The 23,756-nt window shown below is 41.7% G+C and overlaps 2 protein-coding genes across 2 annotated transcripts in view; both read right to left on the reverse strand.

Moving 5' to 3' along the window:
• LOC116944898 (integrin alpha-8-like) overlaps positions 1-4,734 on the reverse strand; it is a 124,636-nt gene extending 119,902 nt beyond the window's left edge. The window contains exon 1 of the mRNA XM_032958791.2: positions 3,883-4,734. Coding sequence (XP_032814682.2) covers positions 3,883-4,163 — 281 coding nt within the window. The 5' untranslated portion in view covers positions 4,164-4,734. The remainder of the gene's footprint in view (positions 1-3,882) is intronic.
• A 6,809-nt stretch (positions 4,735-11,543) lies between these two features.
• The window catches only part of MINDY3 (MINDY lysine 48 deubiquitinase 3), a 66,860-nt gene continuing 54,647 nt past the window's right edge, over positions 11,544-23,756 (reverse strand). Inside the window, exons 12-15 of the mRNA XM_032958777.2 lie at positions 22,855-22,927; positions 16,174-16,261; positions 15,550-15,621; positions 11,544-15,268 (exon numbers count right to left, since the gene is read on the reverse strand). Of these exons, the coding sequence (XP_032814668.1) occupies positions 15,119-15,268; positions 15,550-15,621; positions 16,174-16,261; positions 22,855-22,927 (383 nt within the window). The 3' untranslated portion in view covers positions 11,544-15,118. The remainder of the gene's footprint in view (positions 15,269-15,549; positions 15,622-16,173; positions 16,262-22,854; positions 22,928-23,756) is intronic.

Consider the following 23,756-nt stretch of genomic DNA (forward strand, 5'->3'; position numbering starts at 1 on the left):
AAACACATTCAGCTGTAAGCATGGATATAGACTGCAGACATCAAGTGCGGTTACATTTTTTACTTAAATTGCGGTTAAATGAGCCAAATTTACCATTGAGGCCAGGGCCAGGGCTGGTTATTTTGGACTCGATTAAAGTATAAATCGTAAGGCAAGTTCGCATACATTAGTCCCAAGCCGGGTTTAAACACCATTTACTTCCAGTAACTGCGATGGCCATGGATCAAACTGGATATAACGGGATTATGGAACAATAAGCTACCACTCCAGTCTAGCTGCCATGCAATGCATGCGCAAACGACAAATAAAGTATGCTTCCATGGCAATTTAAACGTTGATGAGAAAGTGTTTTGGCCTTGATAACTCGTTGGGAGAAAACATGCAATGTCTTATTTTGCGTTGGGGTTTTCAATTAAAAAAAATTGCCTTGTGAATTGATCATGCCAGCACTTTAAAATCATCTAATTTGCCCATAACAGCTGTGGCCAAAAGTAATCGTATGAACCATCCACTCCCTCCATGAATACAGCTGCACCATTACTTCTCCAAAACATTTTCCAGCTTTGCTTCCTCGAGCCAGTGTGCTTAGCAACCCAACCGCGAGCGGTGATACAAATACTTTAGATGGATACACAGTCATAATTGGCGACTAGTACTTTCAGTGTATCACTACAACAGGAAAACCGCTTATCAAACTGCCACATAAGCAAGGCGTGGAATGCATCATCATAATCGGCAGCTACTACTTCCCACTGAAATGCAAACAAAAAAAAATCACCTTTTGCAGTGTCTATTCCAAAGAAATGTGCTCATATGAGGTCACCCACCCACTCGCACTGTCAGGCACTGTTCCGCAATTCAGGCATTGCGTTGGATAATCTCCCAGCCGTACGTCTCCACGTTAGTTGCAGAGAAGTTCACGTTGTTCTTATGCAAAGGAAGTAAAATTCATAGCCAGCTTTGGTCATCTTGTGATTTTCAGTCTGCAGACCAATTTACTGGGCAGTAAGTACATGGTTCTGGCTGGTCAATAATGGCTGCACTCAATGCACAGATGGGAATTCCCCCCATTGCCAACCGTTACTCAACTTTCCCCGCACATAGACAATTGGATTGGTGTTACTTAGTCAAAAATACATCAGAAAATAACATTGTATAAACTGTACAATGTGGACAACATTAGCATGTTCAATTTTAATGTGACAACTATGTGCATATGTATGCAAGTCAAAGGGTCTCATTATGCGAATAATTTTACATTCTCCATGGTACAACGAAGGTTGATTTCCCATAAAACCGTACTCATGTTACATACAATGGTTTGAGTTATTGGGATCTGGAGTTCAATGAGCAATGTTCGCATGTGAATAGAGCACTTCAGCACTGCAACAACAGTGCCAACCAACTGTAAACATGTACATAGCATAGGCAGTATTATTATTGTTGCTGCTGCTGCAGTAGAATTAAGGTTGCGAGTTGAATTCCTGGTTGGGGGAATGATTCAGACCATCCTCTCAGATCGATACAATTACTGCCACCTTGCAAAAAGTCAAGAGTCTGTCCGATATGGAATTCCACAAGCACAGACTCTCATGGCCAACAGCGAAGATAAGCGTCGCTCTACGCTCGCTACTACAGTCCCCTAGTATAAGCCCAAGGACACGAACTTTCTTGACTTACGAATAGTCAAGTTTCTGATAATGATGATACCGTACTTACTGTTTAAAAAAAATAAACTGTAACTTCATTTAGGGGAAATAGATGCCGACACTTTTTGCTGCAAGACACCGTGTGTGTGTATCAATACGAATATTATAAAAACATTTAAATGTAATATAGCAAACATGCATACGATACATAAAAAATACATTTTAAAATCACCATACACACAGTATGTCATGAAACTGCCTACCCAGTGTGGTAAAACCGCTTAATTAAATAATACACTTGGTACTTTTTCCAATGTTCCAGCTCGTAGCTGGCTCTTCCTTGGAACAAATAAAACATGCGAGCATGCCAGTGCTGTAACGCGCCCTGAGAGAGAGAGGGGGCAGGCACTGGGAAGGGGCCTCAGCCGTGTGGAGGCCATATGGGACGGTGTGCCGTTTGACACCTACGCACGAACCCATCTTCCCAAGAATTCTGTGACGAGCCCTGGGTGCACGCGTGTCAGCCCACCTGTTATATTTTCCATTTTATACCGGTTTGGGGCACACTTGAGTGTTCGCGTTGGCCATTTTGAGAGAGCACCCACCGAGGCCAATGGCATTTGTTATTGAAGGAAAATAAATGTGTGCTATTGGACGGACTGACAACCAAAATAATAGATTTCCAGTGGAATTCATTTCGATTCCAATTTCAATGGGAATTTATTTCAAATCCAATTTAAATTGGAATTTATTTAGCAGGACGCAGTAGAACAAACAGCACCTTGGATGCTAGGTTGGTGGATCATGTTGAGGATGTACGAGGCACACTTCTGTAGCAGGCAGTACAGCAATAGATTGTTGAGGCATTGGTGTTGGATTATGGTGCGGTTATCCACTCCTACGCAGAGGATTACTCCAGGAGCTCTGAAAGAATTGGCCAAAAATATCTTGTAGGACCCTGCTGACAAGAAGCAATGGGAGTAATTTGAGGCTTCCTTTAATAAACCACCTATATTATACAATTACGATTTTTTTATGCAACTGCATCTTGAGCCGCTGCACAAAAACCGTGGGACAATGAGCAATACAAATGGATAGAAATTCGTGTATCAATGAACAATTATGAAGGTTCAAGCATTCATTATGAAAAAAAATAAAAGCGAAATGATAAGCATGCAAAATAATTGTTATTAGTCATTTCCGATTAGGGTTGACATCTATCCGGGTTTTACAGAGCCCGTCAAGCCAGGGAATTTGCAGGAATTCATTATCTGTACCGAGCCCTCGTTACCGGTGTTTTGCCGAACTTTATTCCAACCAACTGCAGTTTTGATAACGGACCACCCCCCCCTCCCCTCCCCTTAGTGCTGACGAATACATAGGGCCGGGTTGGTCTACAACGGGAAACAAATGTGGTTTTACCCTACGGCTGGTGTGTGGGGGGGGGAGGGGGGCCCATATTGCAGGTCGCTCACGCCGCGTTTCATCGTCGTCCCCCTGTTGGCGAGAGCCGGCAATGAAAGCGCGCGCGTGCGTGCGCGTGCGTGCGCGCGCGCCTCCGAGCGAAAACTAAAAATGAGACGCATTGCAAATGAGAAAAAATGGTGTGGTGAGAGCACACACCACCCAGCTCCCACTAGATCAATCAAAAAACCAAATCCATAGGAGTCAACGAGAGCCAGGCATTCAGAAGCCGCACGAGTGAGCCGAGCAAGGAGCTCCCAAGTCTCACACCGCCACCACTTTGGGGAAACGAAACGACAATTAGTCCACGGATGATGCAAGTGAATATACCGATCAAAAACGAGAGGCAATTTCATTCAAATGCCATTCACCGAGGCAAACAAGTCAGGCGCGAAAGCTATTCATTCCATCTGGGCCATACGAAGTTACTTGTACAAATGCGCGAATCGTGAACCGACGCAGAACACGTGCTGTCACCGCACACGAGTCGTGCAGGTGCTTGAGCACGCAACAACTCGCACGAGAGCAGTGTGTCCATGAGTGGTAAATCACTATTGTTCAGCCACCCTGTCCTCTTACAACGCAAACGCACGTGATGATGCCGATTAACATTGCAGCATACGGCGGCACGTGGTGTAGCGGTGGTCCGTCAAACTTCACTCCGCATCCCCGACATGATATCTCGTCGTCCTGTGTTACAACCGTCCGCACAGACTGTTAAATCACGTACACGCGCACGTAAAAAAAAACCCCAGAAACCATGCCGTACCTGTATCTCTCTGGGCTGTAGAAATCCAACGAGTATCCAAAATAGCTGCCCTGAGGTCCCGTGAATACTTTGGGACGCGACTCGTCCAGGTTGAAGGCAGCGGTGGGTCCCAGCAGGGTGAGTAACACCACCACCACCACCAGCAGCAGAAGCAACAAGAGGCTACCAGGTCCCTGGCACCGGAGCCCACCGCGTGTCGGAGAGCCCGGCACCCTGTGGGCTGGGGGAGTCGCCGTGGACGAGCAGCTCCCCGCGTGCAGTTGCAGACGACCAGTCCGCATGATGAGACGTTAAAGACCGCGCGAGTAGCAAGAACTCGGATCAACGCCGAGCAACGCCGAGCAACGTCCCCCCCCCCCCCCCCGGAAAAACCCGTAACAAATGTGGACCCCTTCCTAAAGTTGAATTTAAAAAATAAAATAAAAAAAACTTAACAACGGTGACAAACTAACAAAAGAAAAGTGAATGAATCGTGTTAACACGCGCACACACACAAAAAAAAAAACCACCGCCTATCGATTGTATCCGGCGAAGGCGAATTCTGCTTCTTTGTAGCGAGAAGCGCGGCTGGGTTTGCTGGAGAACATCAGAAGCCGGCGCGTTGCGGAGGTGTTGATGGTGTTGGGCGGTGGTGCCTTCAGCAGCAGCAGCAGCAACACGATCACGACTGAGCGAGGGGGCCGGGCGATCCTTCGGAGCGTTCCCTCTCGCTTTGTGCTGACGTCAGCCTTAAACCGAGTGCCGCTTGCCCGGCCCAACTCCCCACCCCCACCGATTGTAACGGGCGAGCAGCCACCAACACGCGCGCGCACAACACCCAAGCCCTCTCCTCCACTCGAGTGCCACCACCGCCAGACTCCCACCCCCCCCCCCCCATCACATCACTTCACCACCAAACGTCTTCCACCCACCAACCCACCCACCCATTCATTCCACTACCACCAGCAACCAAACACCACCACTCATTTTCCCTCCACCAATCCGACCAACCACACCCAAAACTCCCTCTTGTAGTTCTCCACCCTCCCCCTCCCTCTCTCCCTCCCCAACTATTCCAGCATCATTGCCATGAGGCACCATTCGCCCACTCTCCCCATCATCCCACACGCGGGATGCGCAAAAATGCTGAGCCCACGCGCGCGCACACACGCGCATGAAGCTTCCAGGAGTTAGGTGGGGCTTGCTAAGCATGCGGACATCATGGGAGGCACATGGTGCTTGTTCGTGTGGACGAGGAATGTTTGTCAAACTCCGTGGTGGGCATTCGTCCGCGCGGTTTTTTTTTTTTCCATGGGGTACATTCTCATGAATTACTACTCGAATTGCGTCTTCAAGATGTTCATTCTATTAATGATAGTCACGCTTTACAACTGTGTGTCGTTCCACTGCTAGATCCTGGTGGCTCATTGGCCATATTGTACCGCACGAGCCGGAGAGGGTTGATATTCCCCGTGGCCGGGGGAATCAAAATCTCCGATGGCCGGGTTCAGTACACAATAATGCGCTAAGGGGCCGTCCATAAATGACGTCACGCACCTAGGGGGGGGGGGGTTGTCAGACATTTGTGACGAGGGGAGGGGGGAGAAATGTGACGTCACATCAAAATGCTCAAATTTAAATAAATATAAACACGTTATACTGAATTAAATAGACTTTTTTTTATCAATTTTCTCCTACATCAGAGTGCAGCGCCACATTAAATACGAACTACAATGACAATATCATCTTTGGTTCTTTCGGTAAAGTCACGTAGAATGATAATAAAATAATAACATAAAACAATAAAATTCTCACGACGTTTCGGCCACAATTCTCATTCTACGTGACTTTACCGAAATAACCAAAGAAGATGAATCCTTGCAGTCACGAAAGCTTTAAATCGAAAAATGCAATGACGATAGTTTAAAACGATTTGAAGTATGTTTTTTTTGGGGGGGCAGAGCTTTGTGACGTCATATTTGAGGGGGGGTCTGACTTTTTGTGATGTCGTGTGACGAGGGGGGGGGGGTCAAAAATTGCGTGACGTCATTTATGGACGGCCCCTAACTACAACGTCGCCGCTCCTATGAATCCGTTCAGGTACGTGTAGGTGTATGCTCCGTTTAAATCAGGCAAGAGCTTTTTTTTGAAATAAGTCCCGTTCTGTGCAGGATATGCCGTGAATGTAGTTGCCTCTACTAAGATGCAGGTATTGTCAGATTTAGGAATGTAAAACAGGTAAAGGTGTAACCCTGAAAATACTTACTTACGCCACTGCTTTCGGAAAGGAATCTATACGGCTGTGACCATGGAGCACACGTGCCTACTCTTTAGCATAATGCTATATAAGTTTTGAAAAAAAAAAAACACCATTGGGTTTTGAATGAGCCATCATTTGAAACGGACCCTAACATGGCTTTACTAAATGAAGGATGCAGTATATCGACCTCTAAATGATCTGCAGCATGAAAAGACGTGATGAATTGATGTGTAGAACGGAGTCGATGAGGTGCATTGGTTACACGACTATCGCAGCTGCAAGCGCTCATGGTCATTATTTTTTTTCAGAAATCCCACCTGAAGGAATGGCCTTCAATGTTTGAATGTGTAAAATGCATAACAAAAACCAGCTGTCCAATTACAGTGTCCAATAACAATATTAGACAGCTCCAATGAATGTATCAATGGCAACTTGATTAAACAGGTTATGCCAGTGCTGAGCTCTAACCAAATAGAATTTACTTTGGAGCAAGTTGTGATCAAATCGTTTTGAGTGCAGAACATTTTCATAACATATGTTTATATACTATTCGTGCGTTATGTTGTTTCTAAGAAAGTACATAAAGTAGCATGGTTGAACCATGGGCAACCGAATATTCTCAGGACATTGACGTTAGTGGTTAAACAAATAAATGCCTATGGGTTTCGTATGGTGCTCGCAATGCGTTGAAGATGTCTTCTGTGTCTACGGCTCAGCGATAGCGCCCCCACTTGGTTAACGTAACGTGAACTCACAATGATATTGTAAACGCCTGCAGCGGTTATCCAGTCCCTCTTTTTCATATCTTTAGTTTTGCCAGGTATGTTGATCACTTAATCAGTTATGTATTATACAATGCCATTATCATTCCTGTATTCTTGACCCAGCTGTTATTCCACGCCCCTCTAAATTCACTGGTGTTTAATTAGTAACATTACTCATCTTCACTGTACGTTCTGAGTTGTAGTAATTCCACGTTCGTATGTGTGTTGAACTTATTTCACACCATACGTAGCCAACCGTGTTACTCAGAGACAGTAACCATATTGACGGGAGGATAACTACTGTTGGCGTCCCACCAAATGATTGATCACCAGGTGCTGATTATTTAACCGACACCAAGAGGATGATGTTGATTAGGCAGGGCGTTGGCAGGCCCCTTATTTTAAACGGGACAAATTTTTAAAGTGACATCAAGACTGACATTTTAAATTCCAATGTGTCCATAACTCCAAATTTAAGTCTAAGCCTCGTGGTTCTGGTTGCCTCGTTTAAATAACAACACAACATCCTCTGCTTTAATAAAAGTGAACTCCCTTTGGCCTGAGTGGAGGGTGTCAGGGCAATATTAACCCGGACAGGAATCCCCAGACTTCGTCTACGGAGAGGAGACTCGTAAACAGCTTTGAAAAAAAAGTCTAAAAAAGAAGCGAATGACACATTAGTCATCGCGGTCTCAAGATGCGCAGACGGGTGGGTGCCCCGGTTAGGGAAGACACTCGGCCGGCAATAAACACTTCGCGGCGATGAGCAATGAAGAGCAGCGAGTCATCGTGCCCTCTCTGTTCTCCGGGGAGGCGTCCTATGACCATGGGGCCACGATTGCGTGCTTGTTGGTGAGTGAGACTGTGCGTGAATGTGTTCGCGCGCTCCAATTATGGAATTCAACTGTGCAAGGTTAATGCTGATGGAATCCCAAATATATATTTTTTTATTGAAAGAACATTCTGTCTGGATTTCCATTTACTGCGTCATGACCACTTGGTACATTTTCCTTGGTAACCCATTCCATGTTGTACTGTTGCTGTTGTTGCTGATAATAGTAAACGTAAAACAAAATTAACTAAAGAACGGATCCACTTTTCAATGCTTACCAGCTGAGTCATTTCTGCTCAGATTATTATCAAAGCGTATGACTAAACAGTGGACGTTAAACACCATGTAATAGTGCGTGCCTGTCATAGCATAAATAGTTGCAACTACAGTACTTGAAATTACTGTATATGCATTCAGTATTTTTTTCTTCATACAAATTCATAGTGGCATTAAACACACAAACGTAACTCAATAAGTTTAACATGCGTAAAGCATTGTTGAACAGCTATAGGGTTGTGTCTGGAATAAGCAGATATGACCATAAAATCACGTGTATTCTTCATACAGGTATTTGAAGTAATGGCTTGAATTTTCCCGAGTGATCTTTATGAATAGCAGAGAAGCAATGGGAACAGTTGAGAGCGTGCGTGCCCTCCCAGTCTGTGGCGGTAGTTTACGGTCGGGAACACACGGAGGGGCATTCAATCTGAGAGGTGAGCAGGCGCAAGGCAATGACAGTAGTCGTGCAGTGTCAGAGGACAGCCTCCCGGGCCCCGGTGCGAGTTGTGGGTGCGCAACGTTGATGGGAAACGAGAAAAAAGAAACAGCGGACGCTCTGACACACAAATGGGGATGCGAGTGTCCCGGTCTTGCGTCGCTTTTTTTTCATCTGGCAGACAATAGAGTATGGCGCGCCGTCATCCTGCGACTACAAGAACAAACGCACATGTCCTACGCATGCTGGGAAATTGTCACATTGTGTTCACGGTCAAAGTACAGACCAGCACTTTGTTTTGCTACAATGATGTATGAGGACAAATAAATTATTGCAATTTTAGGATGAGTGCCGGATGGTATGCAAGCTTTGATTGTAAAATTGTATGCGTCATCGAGGAACTAATGAGAAAATGTTTGGATGTCTAGCTACAGACCGTTGTGATAGAACAAGGATTGTGTATTCATATTAATGCTTGAGTCAGTCAGTGCTTGCATGATTTGGTGTGGGTACATATCAACTAGTGACTATTATTGGTGGGATTTATCTCTGAAGAAATCTATGAACATTTACTCCTCTGATTTAAACAAATTGTTAAACGTATGAAAATGATACAATTTTATATTTTGTAGTTGTCCATTGTTGGATACACTTCTCTCATTTATGGGTTCTCTTCACCTTCAAGAAACATAGAGAAACATGGGCTACGACTGGGAAAAATGGGGTTACATTACAAATAAGCAACCAAGACGGAACACACTTTACCGCATCATTAGCAAAGCTTGTGTTATAAATGAAATACATACTAGGCTGCTTCAGGAAATAGTTACTCTTTAGGGTAGAAAGACACTTAATGCATAAGATTTTAATTTCAATTACTTTACTCGGTTACTTTGAGCATTATGGTTTATGATATACTATACATTTCACAGTGGTCCCTGCCATAAAAATGCGGCATTTCCATCAATGACTTACGACTGCCAAAGGCGATAAGTAAGGTCCACGCATGCTTTTTAGCGGGTTAATACTGGGAATAAAACATTCGTGATGTTTCAGTCAAGACATTTAGAACACGACCGTAAATGTGACAGAAATTAATTAGAAAGGCAGAGAGGGATTCATGGAAATTGCACCAAATAAACTCCACACTTATCATTCATGGTAGTTTTGTTTGCTTGCAGGGTTTATCTTATGATTAAGTAAAACAAATACTCTCTCAAATTTGGATTTAAAGCCTTCGTGACTGCAGGGATTCATATTGTTGGTTCTTTCGGTAAAGTCACGTAGAAGGGAAACAATACAATAATAAAAAAATAATAAATAAAAATGACTTACGAGAAAAATATCACGAAAATAGCCCTTACATTGTTTTATATTTTTATCATTTTATTGTTTCCCTTCTACGTGACTTTACCAAAAGAACCAAGAATAGGAATACTCTCGTTTTGAAATGCAAATTAATTATATCCATACATTAATACAGCAGCCATGACAAGTTTCCGCAAAATAACACTTTAACGTTTTGTAGATATTAATTGTGCATGTGAATGTCTTTGCATTTATTAAAATGTAAATATGTTCCTGAGTATCTGTGTATCACCGCAGAATATAACTGTGCTGCTTCAATTGTACAATGGGTTGTACCAGTTCTGGTCTTTTATCTTCGGTTTCCACTTTAGATAGTATATTAGACGGCTCTCAAATGACACGAAGGCCTGTGTTAATATATTAAACCTGATTATATTGCCTAATATATTTAATCTGCTTCTTTACAATAACTGACCCGATAGACCTACATTTAAAAGTTAATTTATTTGGAATTTGTACATGACTGAGAGCACTTGAATATATTTTTCAAATGCGTTTTATTCGAGTGTATACAATGTACAGGCTGTTTCAGGGATATTATAATGTATTTAGCACTTGGTAACATACACCACTTGATTTATTCACTCACCTTGATAGGCAAACGTTATACTATTTTAACCAGTGTGCGTGACCAACAAGTGCCACTTGGAGGTAAATAATTATGAGCTATATTATTGGTTCTTTCGGTAAAGTCACGTAGAAGGGAAATAAATAATAAAAATAAAACATAAAATAAAATTCTCACGTTTCGGCCACTGAGCTCTGTTCTTCACCTGAGGATGGCTGCTTGCGTTGTGGCCGAAACGTCCTGAGAATTTTATTATTTTATTTCCCTTCTACGTGACTTTACCGAAAGAACCAAGAATTTGTAAGGGCTATTTTCGTGATATTTAAAAAAAATGTACCAGTGCCACATTTTAGACGCCTGTGCGGGTTTGGCTGTACTTTGTCTAAGCACACATGCACACTCTTCATGCCTGGCAATACTTGGGCCAACTTTCTTCTAAAACACATAATTTCCACGCGTAATTTTAAAAATATACAGAACCACAAGCGAACACGTTTCCAATGCAATCAAAGCTAATGTACGTGTGTATAGCATGCTCATTTAAATAATGCGCATCTACCACCTGATGCTGGGAATATTCAAAGCATGTGGGAGATTAAATCTGTGGGTGCTACCGTAAGTCCAGCATTAACAGCTGTTTCTTTTCCAGTGCCTAATTAGAATAGGAACAATCCAGATTCAAATGCGAGTAGGCCGCAATGGACAGGTTTACCGAAGTACTCTTAAAGCACATGCCACCAATATGGTACCTGAAAATGAAACCTGCAAGAATCTACAAGTAGATGTTATGACATTAAGTGTCTTCGTTAGCTTTTGTGCATTGTCTGCAGCAGTCTAATCTCACCATGAGAAAAGCACATGACCCAGACCGAAATGTACACTTAAAAAACCTCATCATCTCAACTGTGAAACAACCTTCTGCCGCAATTATTTCCACGCTGCTTTGGGGACATTAAATATTTTGTTCCATTTTATTTGTTAATGTCTGGTTACCTGATCCATGTCACAGCAGGCGATATACACGGACTAATTGGCATTTTTCTTCGGACATATTGGGTTAACTTAAATTTGATCGTGACATGCACTTATTAAACGTGCCAATTATTAATCTGCCGTGATTATTTGCATACCTCGCAATTTTCAGACCTAAACGTAAATAAAAACCATGAGAAATGTTAATGCATGAACACTGCTTTTATTAAACGCAAAAGTTGCTCCACTTGTGATGGCAAAACATGTGCAAACACTTATGACTTTTAAGGACAAAAATATATATACATAAAACACAGATAAATATATGCGCTGTGGGAATTAAAATTAGCAATTAAGACGGTGCAAGTCACACTTGTACCTAATTCTGGTTGCATCCTTCTGAGCAATGTTAAACACATTTCCTGGATGACGAGTTCATACTTATTTAATATTAATTAAATTTTACGGTGTCCTTGAGACTGCCCCCCACCAAGGAAATGTGGAATTTACACCAGGAACTCAAAGCAACCAATGGAGATGACGACCACCGCATCGCTCTTTTTAAGAGCAGGGAGACACTTCCAGTTATGTTCATGTGCTCAGCCAAATGGAAATGCAGATGATTGATTTGTAGATTTTTAAAAAAATTGCGAGCAAACGAAACTGCTTGTTTATCAGGGCTTTGATGATATACACTGTGCCTCTCAAATGATTCATAATAGGGTCAACATCTGTTCTGCTTAAACAAAAAATGTGTGAAGAGTTAAGCCTGCGAGTACAATACTCAAATCGGTGCTGGTCACAAAACATGTTTGGTTTATTGGTGCAACACCGAATGCTGCAGCTTGATATGTTCAAATTAGGTGACTGCACACACATTTTCTGTTAACCTCTTGCTGTGTGACATTTACATTGTAACCAAAGCATTTTTTAAGCGTTTAAAACAGGGGCGGGGAACCTTTTTTCTGCCAAGGGCCATTTGGATATTTATAACATAATTCGCGGGCCATACAAAATTATCAACTTAAAAATTAGGCTGTTATATTTGGTCAAACGTTTAACTAACTCACCCCTAATGTGATGGCTGGAACTGCTTCTCTTTGGCGAGGCGTGTGATGATGTTAGCTGGTATTGATGATGTTGCTACTCGCAACTGCTTTTCCAGGTTTGCTCCTAGATTTATTGAATTTCGAGTCCCGCCTGCGGTTGCCTTGGCAAGGCCACACCAAATGATTTCCCGGGCCTCATACGGCCTGGGGGCCGGACGTTCCCCACCCCTGATTTTAAAACTATGTACTTGCCGATCTTATTTTATAATGGCCTGAAATTCAAATTAATGCACAAAGTGTAATTTTAGGATATGCTTCAACTCCGTAGCCGTCAAATGCGTGTAAACACATACATTGGGCCACTATTCACAAATCACTTGAAATACCTTCCATTTCATTGTTATTAATACATGTATGTGTATAAACTAATACTTGCTTAAATTAAAGCAAAATATTCATTGACAAACTCAACATATAACGCCTTATTAAACCAGTTTCTTATTCAATGGGTATTTCAGCGAAGTGTTATACTATCCCAAAATGTTTCTCATATTTTACTGATGACAAGTCATTAAAGTAAAGATTTGTAACTCTGAATCGCCATACACCACCACACACCACCACATTCCATTTTACAGCTGCTAAAGCCAATTACATTAAGTAAAAATACACCTGGGCCATGCCAGAAGCGAAAGGCAGGCCAAGGCATCGTTGATTTCACTAAATACACACTACGTGTTCATTGGGTGATAATGTGCCTCTTCTAAAGCACAAAGGAGAACTGGACTCATAAAACGGTCCAACATTGCAATCACTCCTGGTTTGTTTGATAAGCTACTGAATTAACGGTTCACGGTGTGGTCCATATTTATACAAGACGTCAGCAGGCTATTGACTACTTGCTGTAAACAAACAAATAAAAAAACATATGACAGCTTGCTTACTGCTTTTCTTGTTCTTTTAGTTTTTGATACGGATTACAATTGCTCCTTCCTTTACACACATATATAAATATACATCAAATCACAAAGGGGAATGCACATGGAATATTCAAGGTATACGTGAATGCGTCAACAGCACGTGGAATAATTACAACAGAGAAGCCAATGCTTGACCCCCTCAGCAGACCACAGCGATGTGCAATCTCACTGTGGGCGAGCGTGTTGTAACACATCTCCTGGGCTGTGCCTATGGCTTGATCCCAAGTCGATATGCATGACGAGCACTTGTGCCTCTCACACAACACTTTCGACCAACCCCACGTGGGGTGGCATCCCAATGACGTTCAAATATAATAAGCCACTTTGGGTTAACGCACGACACTTGTACGCAAGGCCTCATTTCCGTTGCACACGCGGCACACAGAACAAGGCGTCTCGAGTTAAACGGACTGCAATGCAACTTGGAAATACGCTTTACTAAAATGGCCCGTTAATTTAAAAAAGGGGTACGTATTAACAGGTTTATGGCTGTAAATAGCTTAACCTATATGCATGTCTAACATGCACAAAATGCACAGGCTAAGACAAAAGTGTGTTGGTACAGTTTAAATTAACTGCAACACAAAAGGCTTACTCTTGATGAAGGGGTGAAGCATTTGCAAGCAACTTATTTTGTTTTACGCTAAACTAGTATTGAAGATTTGTTTTCAAAACATTTAATTACCTTGTTTTTTGGCTATGTTTAAAAATGATTGTTAATTTCCAGGCTAGGATGGATATAGGGAGTGTGGTGGACAGTGGCAGCAATTTAATCAGTGTAGTGTCAATCAAAAAAATACATGTACACATAAAAAACAGTAAATTATTCCTTCAAATTTTCAATAGTCCTGGTGATATTTTTTTCTGATTAAAGCAAAATGTTCAAAAAAAACCTCAAAATAAATATTGAAGCCACAGGGTGATCTTAAAACTACTGGAAGATTGTTTCACTACTTATCAAGAAGGCGCTACGTTTGTGTGCCTTCAAATGGAGGGCATCATTATCCCCATCACCTGAACCCTGCCCATGAGGTAGTGGGTGATGCTGGAGAGGACAAGAGACTGAACAAGTGTGTCAAGGCCAGAGTGATGGCCTGACACGGAGGCTGATCTGCTATCGTGGAGGGAGTGGGGTATTTACCAAGTGCGTCCATATGTTCTGTCCATCATAAGCAGTAAGTAAAGTGGGTTAATAGCATTAGTGAGGTCAAGCATGTGCATCTACACACATTTTTCTTTGTTTTCATAATAATTCAATAGACATTTTACTGATGTTGATGGGTGATTTGGAATTTAACACTATTACCATGTGACATTGCTTAGCTAGTACTTCTGGAATCCTGGGATAAAATACTGAGGCCCCCTCAGGTTCCCACGTGTGGTTTTGATGGTCTCAGCTTAGAGTTTTGCACAGCACAAGAAATAATATTAGGATTGTACAAGACAGACCATTGAAGATCACTGAATGAAGACCTGCAATGCCACTCGATGGTCGTAACACAGCTTACCGTAAGGTTCTATTGTCACAGGGGATTTGAAAATGCCTTACTCTGTGCCGAATAAATGCTTTGTTTGGAGAATATCAACTGGTGAAGAATTCCAAATCAAAATCTTAGCTGTATAAACAGTACCTTCCTGCACTTCTCCTAAAGTTAGAGCTGTCCAAGGTCACTTCTAGGTCGGCAAACCCACTTCAAATACTGCTTTAATGCTTGAAAACTCACTGGGCCACACACACACACACACTGGTTAGTTTAACGAGGGTGCCCGGGCTGTGGACCAGAGCAGCTCGAGATAAGGCCACTTGGTCTGCAGGCAGCTCTTGACGGGCGTGTCGTCTGTGGAGAGGCCGGCCTCATGGAAGCCCATCACCATGGCCGTGCCCTCCGTGTAGCTCACCTATAGGAATGGGCGGGGGAGCATGGAGGCAAATGAGAACTGTTGACGCTGCATACAAATAGAGCACGTAAATTTGAAATTAAAGTGTCTCCCTTTCGGATGATGCCAATGTCCAATGATGGCTCGGAGTCACTTTGTAAGAGTTCAAATACTGGTTTGGAGTTGATAGAATCAACACCGCTTTTGTGGTTAATCAACCGTTGATGCTATCCCACTGATAACTCCTTAAAAAAACAATATTCCACAACTAACATGCGTGGGTTAGCTACAAAAATATTTACCTTCTCCTTGGGACAAGAGTGCCGCAGACCATTGTAGTGGTAAACTGTAAATGATTCAGGAATATTCACTTCCTGTAAAAGAGCAAACCTGAATCAGCATGCTGGTGCACACTAACATAATATTTCACTTGGTTGAACACAATGATGGTAAGACGATTAATAAAGAACATGGAAACTACTTTTAGCTTGAATACTGAAATTCCTTGCAACTGAATAGCAGTGCACAGCATGGGTAACCAGAAGCAAGACATTCTGTGGTAGCATTCTATGAAATTGCTTGTCACCTTTATTTTACCTGGAGAAATCCCATTCCGTCTTTATTGCAAGTAAAACTTTGAGGGATTATGGTGAGTGAAACACGGCAAAAGGTGTACAGTTATAAGGTTTAATCTAGAATATCATCTTCATAAAGTTTAGCTTCATTGTGAAATTACAAATCTAAATGGAATTATTTGAATATTTCATGCAATCTTTGAGTGGCTGCATTGCAGTTCAATTTATTTTCTCCCACCGGTTAAACAATCTGGGCAATGATTGTCAAAAAAGTGGCATGTTGCTCCTACAGTTAATGAATTAATGCGACCGATGTTTAGCAGTCCCAATGTAACTTATATTCAATGGTACCTGCTCTGGAAAGAACTCCAAGATAAATGGACCCAGTAGGATAAGCCCCAGGCCCTCCGGGTCCAGCTTGGTCTTCATAATGTTGACACTGTAAATATACAAAGCACAGAGAACATTTTTTTCTAGACTCGCAATTGCTTTCCAGCCTTTTCAGAAACTGAACCCAAGTCAATAAGTACAATAAGCAAGTACATTTTAAACACCGTATCATGCACAATAACTATGATCTCATTATTCATCGTGGTAAACATGCAAGCACAAACAATGTAACTTTGTGTAACACTATGCAACACGATTTTTGTCCCTGGGTAGTAAGTGTTATTTTCTAATTGCTTATGCCTCAAAAGTACAGAAAATGGCTATTATTATTCCCCAAAAACTTTGCTTTTGTGACCAGGATTTTACGTGAAGGAATGACACAAATGCACACCAGGTTTTCTCATTGAAAATAGGTACATTTCAAAATATCACTGTCCTGGTCACAAAAGCATAGTTTGTGGGGAATAATAGCCATTTTCTGTACTTTTGAGGCATAAGCAAGTGGAAAATAACACTTATTACCCAGGAACAAAAAATGTTTTTGTTACACAATGTATAATCAGCCAATATCAAGCACAGCACCATAACTGCCATTGTTAACATATTTTTAAACACCAATATTTATGGAATGTTATCAAGTACCAATTTTATTTTACTTTGTATGACTAAAGTAGGCACCAATATCGTCATCACGATCCATGGGCAAATAGCCCATAGGAGTCCACTGCACATTTAGTCATTTTTTTGCCACTTTCCTCTGTTTTGTGCCAATGTGCTCAAGTATTGCCACATCTTTTTAGCACCAATCTCTTATGATGTAGTCGTCAAGCCTTTCTCTGTTAGGTCTTCCTCTCGTTCCAAAAACAACACACTTTTAATTTTCCTATTGTTGTCCATCCTACAACAGTGGCAGTTTCATTCTCATCACTGCCTGCATCAGGTCTACTATGCGCAACATTTTTCACACTTGTACATTGGTGACTCTCTGGGTTCAGTTTCGATGCAGTATCCTTCTATAGCAATACAGTAAAACCTTGGATTGCGAGTAACTTGGTGTGCGAGTGTTTTGCAAGACGAGCAAAACACTTAAATATTAATTTGATAAACGAGCGAGGGTCTTGCAATACGAGTAGTGTACGTATACGCTTAGTCTGCCGAGCGTCACGTGATCACAACTGATATACGAGTGATTTGATAGACGAGTGCTTTGGATTACAAACACGTTTCCGGAACGAATTTTGCTCGCAATCCAAGGTTTTACTGTACATTTGGAATGCCAATCTTAACTCTCTCAGTCTTTTTCAATGTTCACGTCTTGCAGGCATACAAAATGGTACTGAACACGCATATTCTTAAGATTATTCATTCGATTTTGTTGCTGATTCGCTTGCTTCTCCAGATGATATTTAATCATGACATTACCCCTTGTCCCTTTGCGATCTTCACTCTTATGAAGTTGTTGTCCCCAGGTCAGTCGACTTTCCAAGTATACAAATTCGTTTCCATTGCTGCTTTCGATTATTACTTATTTCTCAATGTCCTCCCTTTCGAACACCATCGTCTTTGTCTTTTCCACGTTAATCTTCAGTCCTGCATCCTTTCCCGACTTATTCGGCTCGTGAACACTTTCCTGCAGTACTACGCAGCTTTCTTCCATCAGATCGATGTCATCTGCCAATCTCAGGATTTCTATTTTCTCCTTGCGGATATCCATGTGCCGTTGTTCTGAATGGCATCCATCATTGTGACGAAGTTGTTTGGTGATCGTGGATCTCCCTGTCCCATACCTACTGTTGTTGGGAAGCATTCTCCTATTTCCAGTTCAAACATTACTTCTGACCTTGAACTTTCACCTATATCTGTCAGTCATTTCCCTACTCTGTATAATCTTACTGCTGCCCACGTCATATTTATCTTAGTCAAATTGAATGCTGTCTGGAAATCTATGAAAGCTATAAACCAGCCTATTATTTCTATTTTATTTCTGTATGAGCTTTAATATCAAGATTTGCTGCACTGTGTTCCTATCTCCATACATATAAAAGGCAAAGTTGTGAATGTGTGTCTGTTCAAAATGTGTAGCGTACTTCCCGACATGCAATAAACTTGAAATTTGCCATGTGGGTACTTTCTAGACTGTACACCATGCAAAAATTATAAAAATACACTTGTTTTTTTGGCAAGTGAGCTGTGACGTCAAATCTGTCATGTGACCCGCGCATTTGGAAGCATAACGCATTGTAGTGTAGTGGTTAGCGCTACGCTGCGCTACGAACCCGGCGCCCCGAGTTCGATTCCCGCTCACGGCCACCACCAGTGACGATAATTTCAACCGGTCCTGGGCCTCCACCTAGGTCGACTCAGCCTCAAACGAGTAACTGGTGTGGTGTGTGAACATCACCACTGGTGTGGTGTGTGAACATCGCCACTGGGGAGACAAAGGCGGCCGGGCGTGGTGCTGGCCACCCACCCCCTCGTGTGCCGTGCCAGCCTTCATAGGTGCTCGCTAACAGCACTTGCCCCCTACAGTCTCACAGGCTACACGGGGGATCTTTGTCTGTGTGTGTGTGTGGGGGCAGCGACTGTGTAGCGATTCGTGCGCAGCGCTACGAACCCAGCGACCCGAGTTCGATTCCCGCTCACGGCCACCGCCGGTAATGATTATTTGAACCGGTCCTGGGCCTCTCCTAGGTCGACTCAGCCTCAAACGAGTAAGTGGTGTGGCGTGTCAACATCGCCACTGGGGAGACAAAGGCGGCCGGCCGTGGTGAATCCAAGTCCCGGGCGAAGCCGGGTAGTACAGCTAGTCTTTCATAAACTCTGCCTGTTCATCCGCCAAATAAACCTCAGTATGCGCTTTTAATCGGTTTAATAGTACTATCATTAGTACCTTCCCCATGTGGCACATTAGTGTGATGGTTCTGTATTTTTTACATAGAGGTAAAGAAAATAACAGTTTGTTGCTGTTGTTGTTTACGCCATCTTCCTGGGATGCTGCCCAGCTATTAGCACACACGCAATGTGGGACAACCATGAAATTCTGTGGGATTATTATCTTGACAGCCATATGCAGATGTTTCCTTCAAACATGTACACTCACAACCTCATAGCTTTTGTTTGTTTTCAGAAAAGCAACGCCATTGGTTATAACATATATTGATGGGCATGCATGAATTAACCTTGTTAATATTAATTTCTGAAGTGTAAAAAAAAAAGGATGTGCTGTTTAATGCTTCTCTCTTGGCCCAACTGTTCACCAAATCACTCCAAGCCAGTTTACTCAGGAGCTCACAGAGTAATCCCTGCGCTCACCTGTATGTGGGTCAATAGGAAATTGTATCACCAATTGTAGGGTAACAATATAACTTGTGCTATCACTCACAAGGGGAAGTCTTATCGTTCCAGTGTTATAAGGGCGTTTGATACAAATGTTTTACTTGCAATGCTAACGCTCGCTAGGTGGAAATAGCAGCGTTACAACAGCACTGCAGAAACCAGTGTCTCTAGTTCCCCAATCTGCAGTGCAACCACAATGAAACGGCATTGCCGCCTCATTTGCAAATGTCATTGTCGTTTGTACCTGTCCACCGGGTATTTATTTAGGTAATATTTTTTGGTAGAGTGCTAGAGGATACAGCCGATGCATATGCTCATGAAGTCAGGCTGACATAATTGTATTCACACAAATCTGCTACATTGCCTTAACGTGTGTTATGCTTAGTTTGATATATTGCGTGATATATGCAAAGTGCATCTCACAACGCTGAGGAACCAGGGAAGCTGGAAGGCCCGAACGGTATAGTCCTCTATATATAAAGGTGTTTTCAGCCGATACATGCTTTTGCATGTGGGGGAAAAAAAAAAACTGGAGCACCCACTGAACACCAACGTGTGTGAGAGAGCAACACTTTCTCATACAGGAGCGACAGATGATGACATTAGTGCACACTTCGCTGCAGCACATTCTCCTGACAAGTCAGAGTTATGGCACCTTGATGCCCACCCTCACACCTCGACATTTCTGGATCACAGGCATGCATCACCAATTAAAACACATATTATATAAACTTGTGTATTTTAACGTTAACTATTTGAAAATTAACTATATTGCAAATACTAGCTTTTTGTTTACTATTAGTGTGTGTTAATTATGCGTTTACTCTCATCAGCATTATCATTGGTCATAATCAATCCACTGCTGAAATAATGTATCCACAAGACATCGCAATTGCTCACCGAATGCCGGCACACAATCCGATCACTCCATCTCCTCGGTGGACGTTCACCTCATCTCAGCAGTGTTGGTATGCTATGATAAAGTTACTCAACTGGTTTTTCCAGTGACATCGACCTTGCTGTTTCCCTTCTACATGCGAGTTTTTGGCGCTTAAGGGGAACTGGATAATGCTTTTATTTATAGAAACCAAAAATAATAACTGGTCTTATATCATTACAGTATTCCAGATAACCCTTGATAAGGCAGTAAGGGATTCCAATAGACCCTCAAGTTGTGACAAGTACCTTGAATGTGAGAAGGAGTGTTGATTATTGCATGTGCTAAATCTATGAATGTCTCTACTGTTAGGTTACACAATAATTCCACGATAACTTTATTTAAATGTTTTTTCTTGACATGTATATAACTGACTATGTAATCCACTTTTTATATAGGTCATGAGATGGCTCGTCTGCAAACAGTGAATGTAATTGTGTCCTAGAATGCTGCACTTGCTGCCTTAAATAATTATCAGATGAGGTTACTCACCCCAGTGTCCAGAAGAGTGTATGTACTGTATCTGCAGGGGAACCACGAGTGTAAACATTATCTGTTTAACTCCTGCACAGGTCCTGCAAGGAGCCCCCAGTAATGCTACTTTACACTCTACAACTGCAAATGAAAACTACAAACATTCTGATTTCCAAGCTACATTTCACATAATGGATGACACGTTTTTTTTTATTTTCAGGAACACAGTTTTAAAACTCAGGCTTCCCCACGAGGAAACGGGGTAGATTTGCAGCCATGCAGATTCAAAGAATCATCTCTGCTCGACTGAAAACCCACCATCTAGTCGGCTGCATCTCACGCTTTTTGCTTCCCTGCTGTGCAGCATAGAAACAATATTCAAGATGCACTTGCAGCCTAATCTACCTAAAGCCTTTAATGGAATCACTTCTCGCGTGCAGCAGAGCATGGCCACGCAGGTATGACATATTTGGAAACTGAGCATCTGTCAACTCTTAAAATAGCAGAGGGCTATGGGTGATTACATAACATGTGAATGTGTGACCACCTACAGTAGACTCAAATAATGTGGTTGCAAATTGTAGTGAGATGAGATAAGCGCGTAAAGTTTATAAGTAGCATGGGTGTGGCCATTAACCCAAATATTTACATCCGGCAATGGAGCTCTTGGAATGCACTATTCGAGGGAGAATAGTTGTTCAGAAATGCAAACAATGGCAAAGTTGTTTGTGAAAAGTTTTACCATGTACTATGTTAGTAGAAAAATATCATTATTTATATGTCTACTTTATTTGCCTGTAATTGTGATATTATTCCAAAATGCATTTTTTTGTATTTTTTACTGTTAAAATGTTGCAGTTGAGGGTTATTTAAAAGTGTTTCTCTTCATGTCTACGGATAAGTGTTAGGAACAGCTTCATAATAGATACCATCTTACATGGGCTTTACACGTGGGTTTAAAATGACTATATAAGTAACTGTTAAAATACGTTTCAACCCACTTGTCGATCCACAAACGGACGAATGGCATGTTGGTCTCCGGGGTTGTTTGACCATACTTCACCATGCTCGTCAAGTGTGGCTTGGTGGCCCCAAGATTACATAATAAGTAAAAATTATTTCTGTGCATCGTGCTCACATGATCCCTGGTTGAGATGCCCCACCTTATGAATGCGGACGTGTAAAATTACATTTGTTATCCAAAATCAACTATTGTCACTATGTAATACTCCAATTTCAAAAGATCAGCCAAGTCTTACTTTGAATAGACTGCAAATAAATAAAAAGATCTCAGGAAATAACATGTCTGGTGGAGAAACTTTCATAATAAATACAGGAAACACCCATGACTTGCCCCAGAAACCTCAGGGTTAAAACGTGCTCATGTGTAACTGAATTGCTAGGATAAATCTGGCAGTAACTGCTTGATTAATTAAAGAATATAGTATTCATAGGTTCGAGGCTCAAAGTTTAACCTCACCACATGCATGAACTGAGTCAAGAAATATTTTGTTGATTTCGAAGTAACTGGTTTCTAAACGCCAATGCTAATTTCACACAACAATGTTTTACAAAGTAAAATGAAAAACATTCCCAAGACTGCCCATGGTACTGTTTTTAGATATTTGTATCGTAGCTAACCGGCCCTAACAAATTATTCAAGACATAAATCACACACGACTGGCTTAAAAGTCTGATTGATAATATCAAATTAGAATGGAGAGGTACGTAATGCATTTCAAGCACTGTAATTGATCCAAACACACCCTTGTCTTGTACCTGACAGCACAATCAGGTCATTCACATTGGTAGAAAAAGCATTGTTGGCTCAACCATTTGACATCAATTGGCAAGCCCACCTGTGTTAACAAATCCTCTGTATGGAAGTCACTTACTACTCAGGGTCGGCAAAGAGATCCAGGGTTTTCATAAGATCCTCAAGCATAGAGTCCAGGATGAAGCCATTGTCTAAGTGGATTAAAGACACACATCCCAAACAGCATCTTGTTAGGCAAGTAACAATTGGAAAAGTGCAGTGTTAATCAAACATTCAATATATCTCCCAAATACAGTCGTTGGTAAATGACTAGAGTAAAATAGTTGAGGGTGAATTGACCGAAGACACAAGGTGTTTCAGTAGTTTATTTGGGAAACAGACACCAATAACTAATACAAATGTACATGGGTAAACATTAAAACAAGTTGCTGAAATATTAGTTTCATAGGAATAGGTTTTACCCTTTTAACTGGCACAAAACTGACACCTTTATTCAAGGCATCATGTTTGCAATAACCACAACGCAATCAGTCAAAATGCAAACAAAAAAGACAACTCTGATAATAATATGCACTGTCCTTGAATTTGATAGGTCCACACCCAAGACTTGTATCGAGCCTGTTACTGACAAAGGAGGTCTCATAATGTAAATTAGTTTTCATGTCATGCACCATGAAATGAGACAAACTTGCTTGTTCCAGCTATGCTATTATACCCTTGTTGAAAACGGCCAATGGATTTGTTTAGCCCATAGATTTAACAACAGTCGCATAATGTATTCTCGATGTTATTTACCTAACTGGACTTATTTTTTCTTCCAAAATCAAAACAAGCCAAAGTTATACTCTTTGGTTCTTTCGGTAAAGTCACTTAGGTATAAAATAAAATAAATCACGACGTTTCGGGCGCAACACAAGCGTCCGTCATCAGGTGGGAATGACGGACGCTGTGTTGTGCCCAAAACGTCGTGATTTATTTTATTTTATACCTACGTGACTTTACTGAAAGAACCAAAGAGTA

The sequence above is a fragment of the Petromyzon marinus genome, chromosome 2, assembly GCF_048934315.1.
Source record: "Petromyzon marinus isolate PM22_M1 ecotype Great Lakes invasive population chromosome 2, UKy_Petmar_22M1.pri1.0, whole genome shotgun sequence".
NCBI classification, from domain to species: domain Eukaryota; kingdom Metazoa; phylum Chordata; class Hyperoartia; order Petromyzontiformes; family Petromyzontidae; genus Petromyzon; species Petromyzon marinus.